At 56.9% G+C, this 17084-nt stretch overlaps 1 protein-coding gene across 6 annotated transcripts in view; it reads left to right on the forward strand.

Moving 5' to 3' along the window:
* Positions 1-17084, forward strand: part of CTBP2 (C-terminal binding protein 2) — a 155644-nt gene that overhangs the window by 133760 nt on the left and 4800 nt on the right. For all 6 annotated transcript variants that reach the window (XM_043987286.1, XM_043987284.1, XM_043987283.1 and 3 more), the window contains 6 exons: positions 8770-8924; positions 11791-11935; positions 13092-13298; positions 14463-14677; positions 14762-14892; positions 16443-16570. In XM_043987286.1, the coding sequence (XP_043843221.1) occupies positions 8770-8924; positions 11791-11935; positions 13092-13298; positions 14463-14677; positions 14762-14892; positions 16443-16570 (981 nt within the window). The remainder of the gene's footprint in view (positions 1-8769; positions 8925-11790; positions 11936-13091; positions 13299-14462; positions 14678-14761; positions 14893-16442; positions 16571-17084) is intronic.

Genomic DNA, 17084 nt, shown 5'->3' on the forward strand with positions numbered 1-17084 from the left:
CTGGCCCGCTGATCTTACTGCCCTTGACCCCTGTTGGCCCGGCCAGCCAGAAGTACCTGCACTGCTACCAAAGATGGGATGGGGATGCATGCGCGTGCTTATCCTGCAGGAGGGGCAAGGGGGCAGCCCCGCCTGGCATTGCCAGCTTCTTTTGGGCATCTTTGATTCTCTTTCCTTATCTTTATTTCATTTCTTTTTGCAAACATACTTTTCTGTTGTTGCCACAGGCACATTTTTAGAAACTCAGTGAACCACCCCCAAGGCTTCCAGACTTGGACGCCCCCCTGGGAGCTTGGCAGCGGGTCCCTCACAGGAGGCCCTGGGGGTGCCATGGGGCAGGCTGTGGCCACCAGACCTGGGTCTGAATGGACCAGGTACAGGCGAAATCCTTATAAGGAACTGCCTGCGGGGGTTGGGAGGAAAGGGGGAAGGGGCTAAATAGTGGGGACAGTCGTCCCCAACTAGCTTTAGTGCAAGGAGGCAATGTGCACAGGTATAGGTGGATACAGGCCAAACATGGAAGGGAGGGTTCTGGCACCGAGAGAAGGTTGACCTTGAGCAGAGTCTTAAAGGAACCCACGGGTTCTCCACATCAGAACTGAGGAGGGAGAGCCGGTGCAAAGGCGTGATGGTGGGAGATGAAGTGTCATGTAGGAGACACAGCAAGGGCACGGCCCATTTAGCTGAAAAGAAGAGCGCTTGAAAGGGGTTCGTGTGGAGCAAAACCGGAAGTTGGGAAGAGGTTTGAGGAATGTCCGTGCAGTCCTGGGGGTGATAAAAGCACCACTGCAGTCGGGGGGGGGGGGGGAGCCTGAGCTTTTAAGAAGTCATTTGGGGGCAGCTAGGTGGCGCAGTGGATAGAGCACCGGCTGAGTTCAAATCCAGCCTCAGACACTTGACACTTAACTAGCTGTGTGACCCTGGGCAAGTCACTTAACCCCAATTGCCTCTCTCTCTCTCTCACACACACACACACACACAAATCATTTGGGTGGGTTTGGAAAGTGAATGAGAAGTAGCTTGAGGCAGAGGCCAATTCAGAGGCTGTTGCAGTAGTCTAGGTCAGAGGTGATGAGGGTCTAAGGAGTGTGTTGGATGTGAAACAGCAGGATTAGACCTTTGTTTGGCCATGTGGGCTGAGAGGGAGACATTGTGAACTTGGGTGAAAGATGGTGGTGCAGGTGTAACAAGGGTGAGGCAGCTGGGGCTCTGTTCGAGGGTACCAAATTTACAGGGTGCACATGACCCTTGGAGGGCTTCTGCATCATGGGAACACCACGGCTTGCCGTGGGAGGCCAGGAGAGGCAGGGTCAGGCAGAGTAATTTTTTTGCCTGCTCTGGGTCCCTGTGCTCTCCTCCCCCTCCCGCACTGTGAGGCGGTTTCGTGACCCTTGCTCCAGGTATAAAAATTCTTCCTTAGAGTCCTCATTCCAGACATTCCCAGCACATGTAGAGCTCTGTGTGGCTGCCATTATGGGACGTGTTTTTGCCCGTTATGTTAAAGTCCTGTGAAAATTGACACATGGCCGGTGACCATCTTAGACATCAGAACCCTTTTCTGGGAATTGGGCCTGGCTTGGACTCCTTTCCTCATAAAGGATCTTTCTTGGTTCATCTCTTGCTGGTCCAAGACCTAATCTGACGCCAGTACTTGCCCAGTGGGCTGTCCGGCCAGCTGTGCTGATCTCGGCCCCCTCTTATCTGTTCACCCATCAGGTCACCCATCGGGGGTCTATTAGGAGGAGAGGCATGCTGGCTCAGCTGCCTTCCAGGGGCTGCAAGAAGGGCCTTCTTCCACTCCCACCCCCCCCTCCCCCCCGGATCTAAATGGGAATTCCTAGTGGGTGATGTGAGGAAGCCTTCCTCGAGTGTCGGAGATAGGTTGGGTGCAGGGTCTGCTAAAGTCAGGGCGGGGGGTGCATTCCTCATTCTCATATGGACTTGGCTGATGAGGTTTGGGGGCTGGTTTTCGTGTCCTGTTTTCCCAACCTGCTGTTTGTTTGTATGTTGGGATGGGCTGGGGTGCACAGAGGGAAGAGGAGCAGCTACTGGTCAGGCTCAGTGACCTTGAGGGGCTCCCTTCAGATCCCAGCTCTGCCCCTTCCAAGCCCTGTGAGCATGGGCAGGCAAGCTCCCTCCCCTCCCTGGGCCTGAATTCCCTTCACCCTAAACCAAAGGTGTTTCTGGATGGTCCCTGAGGCCCCTCCCGCCCAGGTCTTCTTCTCTCTTGAGTCTTTCCAGCTCTGAGATTCAGGGGCGGCCCCTGCTCCCTTGGCAGCCCCATTTGGGGATGCAGACAAAAGCTGTGCTCTGATTAGGCTCCCCTAGGGAAGTCACCTCCCCTGTGTGTGCCCCCAGCAGCGCCCTCAGACTCCCCTTGCAGAACAGGTTCCCCTAGAGCCCTGGGAGAAGGCATTTCCTCATCCTTACCATGCCCACACAGATGGAGGTGTGTCTCCAAGAGGTGCCAAGAGAGCACAGGGGGAGGGGGGGCTACACAATGCAGGGAGGCTTCCTGGAGAAGGGGTACCCTGGAGCTGGGGTCGAATGGAGGGATGATGGCCTGGGGCCCACACACCGCTGGACAAGCCATAAGCATCAATGGATGCTGGCCAGGGATGGTCAGCAAGGCGTCCTTGGGGAATTTCCCCCGCTGCTCTATAGACATCAGTTGGCTTGATGCTTCCCTCCCCTGCCAGAGATCTGCAGTGATTTCCTGGCCATTGGGAACATTGCCTCACTGTGTCAGGAAGTGGGTTTTTCTATGTAATTATTTATATTAAATATTCTTTATTGATATCTTTTGTTTATATCACCTAGATTTTCCCCATATCTTTCCCCTCCTGCCAGAGAGCCATCCCTTTTACCAACCCCCAAAAACATTTTTAAAGGAAAAGGCAAGAAAAAATTCCACAAAGATAGCACCTCATACTATAAGAAGTGTGCCATGGACACCCCATTTCTCCCCCGCCTGCAGAGGAATTGGGGGAGGTGCCCCCTGGTGCTTTTCTCTGGGCCTGCCGGTTTCCAGCATCCCATTTTCTAGGGTTGTGGTGGTTGGTCTTACCATGGACATTCCCCTGATTGTTGATAACAGGTTTTCCTGGTTCTGCTCTGTCTCTTAAGTCTTGTCATCATCCGCTTTTGATCTGAGCCCAAGGACAGAACAGGGAGCCCCCCTCCATGCCTCGAACTGCAGGCAGCACCTCCTGTCCTGTTAAATCACAAGGGTTGTTTAAACAACTCATCTCCCATCTCTCCCTGCACCGAGAAGCCGCTTGGGGAGGGGGATGGGGCAACAATGAAGAGACAGGAGGAGCCATGGCCAGGCTCCTTTGTAGGGAGCCCATTTCTTATCTCAGTCATCGATCCCATGGGGTCCCCTGGAATTGCCAGTGAGGCAGTTGTTGTCTTGTTGTAGGTCATAATGATGCCCTTAGGTTCCCCATAACAGGCTTGGGAGGCAGGAACTGCAGTTACTGTGTCCTCCCTTTTACAGGTGGTGGCTGACCCTTGGGATCCAAGCGTAGGACCAGCCCCCCTGCCCCCTCCCCTAAAGCAGGACCATCCCACCTACCCCAGCCCCCCTGCCCCCTCCCCTAAAGCAGGACCATCCCACCTACCCCAGCCCCCCTGCCTTCTTCCCTAAAGCAGGGGCAGCTCCTGGGGTCTGGCTGCCCTACAGTGTGAAGGCCTATTTGGGCACAGGGAGGGAGGCCCGGACATTGTCTAGTGAGGCCAAATTACCCTGGCCTCCCTGTTAAGGCTACATGGGAAACCTACCCCTGCAGGAGGAGACTGGGGGACTCTGAGGACCAGTGGGGACAGGGACCATGTAGCTTGCCTGGTGGCCTGCCAGGGGCTCACTCTCACAATAGCTTCTTGGGAGTCACTGGGGTGATGGGACGGTTGGTGTGGGGCAAGCTTAGCTCGGTGATGGCTGGACACACACGTGCCAATACCACAGGAGCATCCTTTTGGAGAAATACCCAGACCCTTCAGTGGATCCAGATCCACTGGCCTGAATCCCTTGGAGGTCTAGAGTGGGGCCCTGAATGTCAGGGCAAGGATTTGGCCTCCATTCGTTGGGCTTTCGAGGGAGGAGTGGCCACTGGGCTGGGGGCTCTGTCCTGTCCACTGTCTGAGTAAGCTGCTGGCTCTCACAGCATGTGGGGACCAGCCCGGCTGAGAGACCGTGTGGCCAGCATGGCGGCAGTGAGTGGCTGCACCATTGCAGGCCGGGGGGATTCTCCTTGGGGAGTGGTGCCCGGCTGAGTCCCAGGGTGATTAGCTTATCTCAATAAATAACCTGTACCCGGATGAGAGAAAGGTGTGTTTCACTAACCAGTAACCAAGCAAAAGCTCGGGCGGAAATGACTCGGAGATTCCCATCCAAGGGGCAGGATCCTCCCTGAAGGCTTTGGGCTCTCCAAGGGAAGGGGGCTGGGTGTGCCGCTCCCCTCTCCCTTGGATGCCCAGGTATGGCCCCAGGAAGTCCCTCTGCCTGCTTGGCACCCTTTGCCTACCCCTGGCCCAATGGTCTTGGGTGAGGGGATTGTGGGCAGGCTGGTGGGTTCTCAGGGAGCTCAGATATGGGGAGAAGTCAGGGCCCCCAGGCTGAGCTGGGACCTCTCTCCATCACCCTTCCTGTTCTCCCGTCTGCCTAGAGGGAAGGAGGCTGCCATCAGGACAAACAAGGGCCCCCACCCCCACCCCCACCCCCCAGCAAGGGCTTACTTGTAAATGCCTGAAGACCTGGGATCCTGGAGCCGAAAGGGGCACTGGAGCCCAAGGCTTGTTCTTGGGCAGACGAGGAAATGAGGGCCCACGTTCAGGTGACTGGTCCAAGGTCACACAGCCAGACTCGGGGCTTGGACCCGACCCATGTGCCCATAGACAAGCTACACCCCATCCCTGAGCCTCTACTTCTTCACTTTTATAATGGGAGGAATTCATCCAGTTTGCAGTCACTGCCCCCACCCAGAGTCATTGTGAGGAAGGGGCTTCACCAACTCCAGGGTCCTGTTGAAACAGGACTGCTTTGTTTGCTCCCCTTAACGCTGAGTTGGAGACTTGGCCAGGTGGGGGACTCTGGGACTAGCCTGGCCCCACCTGGGGCTCCCAGGGACCCCCTTTTCTACAGGATGACAGTCCCTCATCTGGGGCTGGGACTGCCCGGCTCCCTCACCCGGACACACAACCAAGGCAGTCCTCCCTGAACAACTCTACTGGATTTTTTTTTTTGTCTACTTGAACACGGCTGGCTACTCCCCCTTCCTTCCTCCCCCTCCCCCCCTGCACTTCCTGCTCCTGTCACTATTCAGGCAAGGTCAGCAGCCTCTGCCATGGCCAGGGAAAGTCCCCAAACTTTCGGACCCGAGGCTGCTTGCCCTCCCATTGTAAGCGGCTGGATTTGGCAGAGCCCCCTGCGGACAGGCGCCTTTCTTCCCCAAGAGCCCATGGTGGGGGAGCTTTCTGGGGTGAGATGAGCCAAGGAGCCAGGATTTCTGGGCAGCAAGAAGCTATGAATGGAGCCCGAGCATCTCCGAGTGGGAGGGTGCCCAGAGTGCCCATGCCACCACAGCAGGTTTGGCAAAGTCTGCCCCGCCTCTCCTGGCCTGACTGTTCTGGGGCTTGGGACAAAATCCACTTATTGGTTTGTGTGTCCGGAGATGTCACAGCTGTGGGCTCCCGCCGTGGAACTCTTCGAGGCCTGATGGGCCCCTAGCCCATGGGGCAGCAACAGAGCAGCAACACCCACCAGGGAAAGTGGTGGTGTTCCACCCAATCCTTGCTTCACCCCCCTCTCCCTCCGCTTCCAAGTGGAGGCAGCATTTGCCAGGCCCTGAGTGCCTCAGGAAGTGCCGTTTCTGGTAACACTGTCACTACTGGGGTGAGGGTGCCACCTGGGCTGCCCTACCAGGGATCCCGTCGGGCTGGCTGGCAGAGGTACTGTGGGGGGCAGTCCGGGAACTCTATCAGGCCGGCCAGTGGCCGCACAAAGCTGGCCAGGCTGCCCAGGAGGCTTCCTGAGCAGGGCCATAGTTGGGATCCGATAAAGCTCAGCAGCAGAGGGGAGGAGCCCAGGGAAGGAAGACAAGCGGGCTTTTGTGTGCGGACAAGGCAGGGAACAAAAGCGGGCTGTCCGCAGGTGGCTAGCTCCAGGAAATGAGATGGGCCCTTGGCTATCCAGCACCAAAGGGCTCCGCCAGATGCCAGCCAAGGTCTCCCCGTGCCTGGTCAGCTAGGACTCCATGGATTAACTGGAGCCCCCTGGGTTAATTCAAGGTGCTGGGCTCATCCCACAAACACCCGGGCCCTGCCTTGGGGCCCTGAGCCCAACCAACCCCCTGGCTCTTACTTTGTTTCAGAATATTTCAATGATTCTGGTGTGCGCAGCAGCGTCCATGGGCATGGGATAACTAAAGGTGGAGCCCTCTCCCATCCCAAGTCACCAGGCTTGGGTTCTGGGGTGGGGTGGATGAAGGAAGAGCACCCAGGGGTCCCTCTTGCCTTGGGATCATCTTCATCTTGAGTGTGGACATCCCGCGTGTAGGGCTGTGGAGGGAGGCAGGCACAGCCTATAAAACTTGGCTTCTTCGTTTCTGTTCTTGTCCTGAGTTTCCCCATCACTCAACTTAGAGGGGGCCTGAGGCTGCTTTCAGTCCCGACGTTTTCAGTTCTGTGTTCCAGGTCCCTTCTGGATCCCCAGACTTGCAGGTCGCGTGTTCCAGGTCCCTTCTAGCTCCTCCCCACTCTCTGACTTGGAGTTTTACAGTCAGAGGCTCTGCTCCTAGTCCAGCCCCACAAGCAGGTGACAGGCTCACCGCCCTCGACGGAGGCATCCTTTGGGCTCTGCCAGTAGCTGTGGCCACCCCCAGGGCCCGGGAGATCCCAGGCTTGGGTGCCTCCCCTTGGCTCGTCCGTCCTGGTGGGGCAGGACCTTCGGCAAGCACAGCCCTCCTGCTCGTCTGATGGGAAGGACCCAGGGCTGGCGTCTTTATGGACGCTCGTCCCTCAGCACCAGCTGGAGGTCTCTGCAAACACGCTTTCTGCGCCCTTGTGCCCGGCTGGCTGTGGCCTGGCTGGCGGGTTTGACATCCCAGCCCTCCTGGCAGGATGGGAGCCCTGCCCCAGGTTGAGATTCCGCTTCAGAGTGGTCTCCAAGCTTTGGAGAGCCTTGTGCCTGATGAAGGCCCTGGGGTCCGAGCCGGAAGGACCACCAGAGCCGGGGGGGGGGGGGGGGGGCATTCTAGATCTGAGTGCTGGAAGGGAAGGAACCACACAGCAAATAATCAACAGCCACCCCCACGGCTCCCATTTCCTTGGCCAGCCTCCCTCTTGCTTGTCCAGATCACCCACTCCCAGAAACGCCGGTAGAAACCTCGGGCCACTTCATTTGCCCACTTCCTGAGGTGGTTTGACTGTGGTTTTTTTTGTTTGTTTGCTTTTATTTTGCTCGTTCTGGCTCCTAACAGTGATTAATGTGAGCTCCCATCCAGAGGGGGTGGGGGGGCATCGTTTTCTAGCAGTGAGGAGCATTTCCATCTGAGGAGAGACTTCAGGGGCCGCCCCGCCACCCCTCCAGCAGCTGCTGAGGGTGCCTGCCCGCCCCGCCGTCTCAGATGTTCCCTACACGGGTGGCCTCCCCCAGTCAGATCTTGTCCTGTAGGCCCGTCTGTGAGAAGGCAGGAACACCGCAGCAGCCCTACCCGCCAGAGAGGGCCCACGACCTCGGCAAATGGGATTCTCTTGCTCAAACAACGAAACCCCATAGCTCGGAACTTAGAGGCCCTGAGCACTGAACTGGGCAGTGTTTGCTATTAGCAAAGTCGGGGGTTGGGGCTCCCAGAGGCTTGTCATTGTTCAGGTGGCCGGCCCGGGTGTGTGCCAGCCAGCGCCGCAGGTAGTCACGGCAGCGGTTGGCAGAGGATGCTGGGGGTGGCAAGGAGGGGCACCAGTGGCCCCCAAAGTCCCCCCATTTGTGCCTCCCAGGCACATCTCAGCTCCGTCTACCAGATCTGCCCGGGGCGGCAGAGGCAGCTAATGGCCGTCCCCCTGAGCAGGGCCCTCCTGGGGTCATTCCTGTTGGAGTCACCAGCTCCTGGGCATGCTTAGGAGGCTACAGCGTCTGGTGGCTGGGCTGGCACATCTTAGCTGTGTCTGGTCTGTGGACCTTTCTTCCACGGGCATTGCCCTCAGTGAATGGGGCTAGGAAGGTCCTCCGAGACCTGAGCCACATCTCAGTGCTGGAAATGGGAGGGCTGACAAAGCAATCTGCACCTCAGGGAACCAGCAGGGAAGAGTGGAAAGGGCACCGGTCCTGAGTTCTAGTCCTGCCTCTGATTTGTGTTACCTGGGTGACCGCGAGTGACTTATTCCCATAGTTCCCTCCTCTGTTTAGTGGCAGTGATGATATTTGTGTGATGACATGCCTCAAAGAAGCAGATTTAGAGATTGAATGTGGGGTACACCACCACTGAGACCCCCCCCCCCCCATACTGAGGCACAGAGAGATTGAGAGCATTGCCCAAGGCCAGAGGTCAGAGGCAGAGCTGACTTTGAACCCAGGCCTCTGGGGGATGTTTTTAGGAAAGTGCTCTGCAAACTATGTGGTGCTGCCAAAACGTGAGCAGGTGCCAGCCACTGCCTCTCCAGAGGGCACACCTGGGATGTACCTGGGCCCCTCCCCCATGGTGAGTGGCAGCTCCACCCATCCCCAGAGCACAGCCAGTTCTCATGGTCCCTGCCCTCTTGTGCTCCCTGCAGGTATCCGCCCCCAAATCATGAATGGCCCCCTGCACCCCCGACCCCTGGTGGCCCTGCTCGATGGGCGAGACTGTACCGTGGAGATGCCCATTTTGAAAGACTTAGCCACAGTGGCTTTTTGTGACGCACAATCAACTCAGGAGATCCATGAAAAGGTGAGTGGCCCCAAGGAGTGCGCACACAGGGCGTGCGTCAGTCTGTCCTGTCTTGTCCTATCCCTGCCTCCTCCTTCACTCCGTGTCCCTCCCTCACAGAACCAGCAGCATCCCCAGGCTCCATCCACCACCCCTGGGATGGCCTGCCCCCTGCCTCACGTGCTTTGGCTGCATACCTCCAGGGAGCAGCAAGTGGGCTTGTGTGCCTGGCAGACCCTTGGCATCCAGGTGCGGACACCGGTAGGAAGGTCCCCATCTAACCCTGCAGGGGTCGGATGGCCCAGTGGAAAGAGCAGCACCTAGACTCAGAGGAGCTGGGCCCAAGTCCAGCCTGTGACGTTCACAGCCCATGGAAACATGAGGAAGTCGCCAGCCTTCCCTGTCCCCGGGTCCCCTCCAGCCCAAGACCTCTGGCACCAAGACTGACGTGTCCCGGCCGAGATTGGGCTCGCCTCCGTCAGTCACCTAGGCCAGGTCTACAGCGACCTTTCGGCCTCAGTTTACTTTTCTCCGGATGAGCTCTGAGCCAGCTTCCAGCCCCGAGTCTGCTCTCTTCCTGTGATCTCACCCAGATTGGGGGGGTGGGAAGCCACGAGGGACAAAAGTCCCTCCTGCCTCAGATGGCCACCTACCTCCCCAGGGACCCCCAGCAGGCTTGTAGGAGCGGGTTCTTGGAGCCAGATGGACCCCAGAGCTGTCCCCCCCTTTTACGGGTGAGACAGTCATGGTCTGGGGGGCGTGACCCACAGAGACTGAGCTTGGGCGGGGGGTCAGAGGTCATCCCAGACACATGGCCGGTCAGTCCGTCGCTCCCAGCGATCACTGCTGACTCTGGGCTTCAGCATCCTGTGGGCGTATTTGTCTGGAGGGAGGGTTGCCTCGGAGAATGTCTCTTCCTCCCAGGGTCTGTGGCTCCCCTGTAAGTGACAGAAAGCAGCCCATGCCCTGCCCTCCCTGTCCCCTTCCTAATGACACCTAATGACACCCAGTCAGCCCGGGTGCCCGGGGCTGGTGAGGCTGTAGGTCAGCGGGAGGGACGCTCGTCCCCCTGATGCACGTGAAGGCTGTCGGGCTTGGCTGGGGCAGAGTTGGGGGAGGGGAGGGGCTGCTTCTGCTGTAGATGCCTTCGCTCCCTGCCCGTGTGAGCCTGGGCAGGGTCTTCCCTTCCCTGGACTTGGGTCCCTCCTGTAAAAGAGAGGGGCCATACCAGGCGTCAGTGAGCTTCCTGATGATCCCATGCCCGCCTCACACTGGCTGCATGACCCTGGCCGGGCCACTTAGGAGCGTCTAAGCGTTGATAGAGGGAGCCTTGTCGGCCCCTGGCCCTCTCCTTACAGGGACATTCAGATGGACATGTGGGGCCTCTGGCTGGAATTACTGACCCCTCCGTAGCAGTAGCTTCCCCTCCATGAATGCCCTGGACTAGCCCCCAGGATCCCCTTGCTTTTAAGAAGAATCACTTAGGGGACAGCTAGGTGGTGCAGTGGATAAAGCACTGGCCCTGGATTCAAGAGTACCTGAGTTCAAATCCAGCTTCAGACACTTGACACTTACTAGCTGTGTGACCCTGGGCAAGTCACTTAACCCTCATTGCCCTACCAAGAAAAAGAAGAAGAATCACTTAGTTTTCCTTAATGTGCCAGGTCTGCAGAGCTGCCTGGAGATGCCCTGTGAGTGATCCTAGGCTCTGGGGAGTCTGGAGACAAAAATAGGGGACATCCCCTGGCCTCAGGGCCTCCCCATTGCCCACTTTGTAGATGGCAAGGCGGGGTGATTCACTCAGGGCTTGAGGCCGAGTCTTCGTCTGCCTCACATGTTAGGGGGAAGGGCTTGGGAAAGTTGAGGGGCACAAGGATCAGGCCCCATGACAAGCACTGGCCAAGGTGGATTGGCTTTCCCGTCCTGCCCAGCATTGAACCAGAACAGCAGCAGCGAGACCCCAAAGATGGGGTGGGAAAACGCTTCCGGGGGCCTCAGGTCAGGGGAAGTCCTGACTCCCCCCATTCCCCTATCTGCCTTGGCATCTGCTGTCATCTGAAAGTCTCCCTCATTATCTCTGCCCACGTGATGCCCCTTGGCACGGCCAGAGCAGCCCACTTAATCCTGCTGGGGATTGAGCTGTAATCTCACCCCCGGCAGTGGACGGGTGGACAGTGAGGCGCCTGGGGGGGTGAGGGATGCTGGGCAGGCATCACTCTGCTTGCCTCCTTCGGGCCACCCCAGACCTCATTCCCCTGGTCCATACAAGGGACAGACGGAAGAGATGAAGGGATCGGCAGGTCTGACCACTGCTCAGGAAGCCCCAATTCAGAATCCTGTGCTGGGCCCCAACCAGAATTAGGATTCAGTCATTTCTCAGTCGTTTCCAAGACGCTGGAGCGGTTGTCATGTCCCTCTCCAGCTCATTTTACAGATGAGGAAACTGAGGCAAGCAGGGTGTCCCTAAAGCTCAGCCCACCATGCCAAGGCCCCGGGTGCCCCCAGAATAGCAGGGCCTCACTGATAAGGAAACTGAGGCCGAGAGCTTAAAACATGCCCAGGGTCTCCTAGCCAGTAAATGTCTGAGGCGGGATTCGAACCCAGATCTTTGTGGTGCACGCTCCAGGCCTCTGTTTTTAAACTACTTTGCATTGGTCACCTGCGCCAGGTCTCGCAGAGGCCCCTTTGTCTGTTCACTGTCCCACATTCCTCACACTTTCCAGAGGAGCAGGGACCACGTGGCTTGGCCTTGGGCTAGGGAGTGGTAGCACCAGGATTTGAACCTAGAGCTTGTGCCTTCACTGGCTGGGGTTGCCCAGACGCACGTAGTCCCCTGGCTGATGGTGATTCCCACTGCTCTTACGGGGTCTTGGCTCTTCTTTGTCAGGTATTAAATGAAGCCGTCGGAGCCATGATGTACCACACGATCACCCTCACGCGGGAAGACCTAGAGAAGTTCAAGGCCTTACGGGTCATCGTGCGCATTGGGAGCGGTTACGATAACATCGACATCAAGGCGGCTGGAGAGCTTGGTACGTACATGCTGGTGGGTTTTCTGCTGGTGCCTGGGTCAGAACCTTGGGGACGGACGCCATGGGAATGACCCCTTTTATACAGGGGGAAACTGAGGCTGGGAAGGAGACCCCAGCTCTGTAGGGGAGCCTCTCCTGGACCAGCCCAGCCCCACCATGGGGCCCCAGAATTGTTCCTCCTAATGCCCCTTCCAGCTCGAGGTCGAGGGGGCCTATCACGATTCCCTAGCCCCAGGCCTCGGTTTCCCTTTTTCTAGCATCAGCAGGTTTTTTACAATGTCTTTACACCTTTTAGCGGCAGGAGGTAGAGTGACGTTCTGTCTCTCCCAGATGGGCATCACAGCGTCCAGGCCTTATTTAAGCCCCTGACTCCCAAAAGAGGCTTCAGTTTCTTCATAATATGGGGATAACAATAGCACCCACCTTGCTGGGCCAATTGGGGGCAAAGAGCTAAACAAACCATAATGGGTTTTGTCAATGTCAGAATGTAGAGAGTGCACTGGACCTAGAGTCAGAAGACCTGAGTTCAAATCCAGCCTCAGACTCTCACTTGCTGGGAAGTAACTCTGGCTCCAAAGAAAGGGACAAGAAGCAGCTTCCAAAGCAGACTCCCTTCCCCCAATTCAGAGAGTACCTGCCTCCTCAGGGGGTCAATCATAGAATCAGAGCTGGGAAGAACCTCCGAGGATGGGAGAGGAAACAAGGATTGGGAAAAAGCGGCAGAGTCAAAATTTGAACTCATCTTATTAAAACAGACCTGTGACATGGTTGGATGGCATCTTGCCTCCCTCTGCCCATGCACATGCTCGCCCCTCCATTACTGGTAGGTGCTGAGGCTGAGTAATTGACCCACCCGGGCACAGCCAGAATTGGGCTGGGCTCACCCCACCTCCTTGAACCCAGGCTTACTTCCCCACCCCGAGGCAGCGGGAGGGAGGCTGTTAGGACAGTGGCCCGTCTTGCATCTTTGTCAAGGCAGGAAGACGACCTCAGTTTGAATCCCGACCCAGCCTGAGGTGAGGAGAGTGAGCATTATAGATATGGAGGTGGGAGATGACCTCAGGTGAAGGTCTGGTGTGGAGCTGTGGCCAGGACAGGTGGCCCCGGCTGCCCGCCTGCTCCCCAGCTTCATCTCTGTCATCTCCCCTCTCGCCAGGAATAGCCGTGTGTAACATCCCCTCGGCGGCCGTGGAAGAGACAGCCGACTCTACCATATGCCACATTCTCAACCTCTACCGGCGAAACACCTGGTTGTACCAAGCCCTGCGGGAGGGCACGCGGGTCCAGAGCGTGGAGCAGATCCGGGAAGTGGCCTCGGGAGCGGCCCGCATCCGAGGAGAGACGCTCGGCCTCATCGGCTTCGGTATGTACGGACTGTGGGTCCCTGTGGCTACCTCGCACCTGGCAGAGGGCACTGCACACAAGTGGTGCTTATAAACGTCAGCTGATGTATCGTGGGTAAGATGCATCAGGAAGAGCGTGTTGTAAGCTTTCACCCATTCCTGCTTTCAAAAGGCAGTTGTCCTCTGTGGGAGGGTGAGTGAGCGAGTAAAGGGAAGCGGGCAGGAGGGGACGGATGCATGAACAGACATTTGCATTTAAGTGGTGAATGACCACGAGAAACACAGGAAAACTGGCCTGAGAGGGCAGCTAGGGGGCGCAGTGGATAGAGCACCGGCCCTGGAGTCAGGAGGACCTGAGTTCAAATCCAGCCTCAGACACTTGACACTTACAACTCCCCCCATTTGACAAATGAGGAAACTGAGGCCCAGGGGCTAGTAACTTGCTCAGGACCACATAGCTGGTAACTGGGGCAAGATTAGAACTCGCATCTCCCTGCCTTCCACCTGCTATACTGTTGGGGGAGGTCAACTCTTCCCTCTCCTGAGAGGAAAGGAATTTGGGGAGGACCTGGGTTCAAATTGCAGGTCTGCCTCTTGGGACCTCTTTAGACAAATCCCTCTACCTTTAGGCCATGGTTTCCCCATCTTTAAAAAGACCCGGGGCAGGGGGTGGGGAGACTAGACAAGCCCTGCCCTTTCCAGCTCTTCCTGTGAGGTGTAGACTGTTAGAAGCTGACAGGTAAAAATTGTGGATAAAGTATTTAGAATGAATCAAAATGTCTCCCGCGTGTAAGGAGGGAAAGAGCAGCAGCCAGTGGTGGCCGTGGTCATCCTCAAGGGAGTTCATTCCCCTTTTCGTAAAGGTCGTTGATTTTAGAGAATCGTCATTGAGCTGGAAGGGGCCCAGGAGCCCATCTTATCGGCCGACGGGGAGTCAGAGGCTAGGAGGGGAAGGACTTGCCCAGGGTCACCCAGCAGCACCCAAGATCACAGAATTAGAGAGCCTCACACCCCCCCCCATCCCCCCCCCCCCCCCCGGGTCCTTGTCGGTGCTGTGGGCAGCACACAGTGGAGGGGGCAGGAGGAGCTGTGGGGAAGCTGCCCCCAGGCCCAGCCCGAGCACACGCTGCTCAGCTCACCTTCGGGAGGAAGGGGAGTCCTGCACGCCCTCTGTGTCTCCACAGGTCGCACCGGGCAGGCCGTCGCCGTCCGAGCCAAGGCCTTTGGCTTCAGTGTCATCTTCTACGACCCCTACTTGCAGGACGGCATCGAGCGGTCGCTGGGCGTTCAGCGGATCTACACCCTCCAGGACCTGCTCTACCAGAGCGACTGTGTGTCTCTGCACTGTAACCTCAACGAACACAATCACCACCTGATCAATGACTTCACCATCAAGCAGGTGAGGAGGGTGACCCAGCCCCCGCCTGGGCCACACAGTGTGGCGGGCTCAGGTTTTTCAGATCTCCTCCTTCCTCCCCTGCAGATGAGGCAAGGCGCATTCCTGGTGAACGCGGCCCGTGGCGGGCTGGTGGACGAGAAGGCCCTGGCCCAGGCCCTCAAAGAGGGGAGGATACGAGGGGCGGCACTGGACGTGCACGAATCAGAACCTTTTAGGTAAGTCCCATTAAGGGGGGAGGGGGCAAACATCTTCACTGAAAGCCACGCTTAGGTGCCTCCTGGGGGGGCAGGCCCATCCACCCCAGAGAGGAGTCTGCCACAGTTGCCTCCCATCCCCTTCCCCTTTCTGGCTTCTGCCTTCCTCCTGAACGTTACCCACGGTCTCTCTTTGCCAAGTCCCATACGCTTGCTTGATGCTCTCGATGGCCGTCCTTCTGCATGCCTTCCCAACAGCTCTGCCACCATCCCAGCTGTGGGGGCTCACCAAGGTCCATCCGGCCACTCTTTTTTCCGGTGAGGCAATTGGGGTTGTGACTTGCCCAAGGTCACACAGCTAGTAAATGTTAAGTATCTGAGGCCGGATTTGAACTCAGGTCCTCCTGACTCCAGGGTCGGTGCTCTATCCACTGCACCACCTAGCTGCCCCTATCTGGGCACTCTTGGGAGCTCCCGTGGATGTAACAGCCAGATTTCTATGGCCAGCTCCAGCCTCTCCCCAAGGCTTCACTGCAGCATACCCAGCTGCCTGCTGGACATTTCAAAGCGGATGGCCCAGACCCAGTGTTCTTTATTCTGTCCAAGGCAGCCATCCCCTCAGTTTGTAGGCTTGGCAGCATCCTGGGCTGCCCACCTCCACTGGTCGGTCAGCTGCCTTCACTTCACCAGCCCCCAGCCTTCCTCTCACTATCACTAGAATCCCCGAGGCCTGACCATATCACTCCCTGCTCAGACAACACCAGTGGGGCCTCCTGGGCTTTTAAAGCCCTTCACATAACTTTCCTACCCCCCTTTCCAGCCTTCTTGGACATCATTCCGTCCCACACCGTGAGGTGCGGACAAACTGCCCTTCTCCGTCCTTCCCTCGTGACACTGTAGTGCCCTCTTCACTTGACTTATGAGCATCACCTTCTATGGGAAGCCTTAAGTAATCCGCCCCCGACCCCCCACTAGTACCCTCTTTCCTAACTGCCTTAGCCTTGAGGCTATATTCATGCATACATACATACATTCACGTGTACTTAGGTAACTGGGAGAAACAGCTTTTGTTCCTATGTGAGGAGGCATGAGATAATTTGGGGGGACCAAGAAAGGTTTTTGCTGGCTTTGTCTCTATTCTCTTACTGAGCCTGTTTAAAGCTTCCAAGTCTGGCATTAGGTTAAGGGAAAAAAAGGCAGCAGCAAAGTGAGGCACTTGGAACAAATACATGCCACTCTCTAGCTGTCATTGGGATTTGTCTTGTGCTGCAGACACATCCGTGTACAAAAGCAGCTGGGTCTCCATGACTTTGTCTTAGAGTTCACAGGGCCATTTTGCACCTAGTATGGGTCGAAGGGAGGCCAGTCTTCCCTCTAAATGATAGAGCTCCCTGCCTCCCAGGGTGGTTGTGGAGAAAATGCAGTGCCAAAAGGGGAGCCCTTATTGAGAGGGATAGGAAGCCCTCGGGGGAGCCCGTGGCACTAGAGGGATGACCGGGGAGATGAACCTGGCAGACTGCTTTCCTGCTAACACGTTGTTCCTTCTCCTTCCCCCACTTTCATTTTCATAGTTTTGCTCAGGGTCCACTGAAAGATGCACCAAATTTAATTTGTACGCCGCACACAGCTTGGTATAGTGAGCAGGCCTCACTAGAGATGAGGGAGGCAGCTGCAACGGAAATTCGCCGAGCAATCACAGGTATCACTTTTCCCTGAGGAATTTGACATGGGCGCCCAGGCGCCAGGCAAAGCTTGGCCCAAGTTCCCCACAGCTATAGGGTCGAGTGCCTCTGCCCCCATCTTCTTTAAGGTCTCATTTACATGAAGTCATTTTTAGGGAGCAAGTCATGGGACCTTTTCACGGAACCTTGTTTCAGGAGTGGAGTAAGATTGGATGTGTTGAAGCCACAGAGACACCCCCCCACCCCCCAATAAGCTTTACACGTTAAATAACACTAGAGGGACCTCTCCACAAAAGAGCCTCGTGACAGGCTGCATCGTCCAGTTGCTTTGTTCCCATTCCCTTTTTGAACATGTAAATAAATTAATAATAAGTGATAGAAGGAAACTTACAACAGAAGGGTTCCTATAAGCTGGGGTCCAAGAACTTTTTTTGACAGGCCTCCTTTGTAATTTTACTTTATACTTCTGAGGAGGGCTCCAAAGGGGACCAGGTTAGACGACCCGCCCCCCCCCCCCCCCCCCAGGGCTTT

The sequence above is a fragment of the Dromiciops gliroides genome, chromosome 2, assembly GCF_019393635.1.
Source record: "Dromiciops gliroides isolate mDroGli1 chromosome 2, mDroGli1.pri, whole genome shotgun sequence".
In the NCBI taxonomy this organism is placed as follows: Eukaryota; Metazoa; Chordata; class Mammalia; order Microbiotheria; family Microbiotheriidae; genus Dromiciops; species Dromiciops gliroides.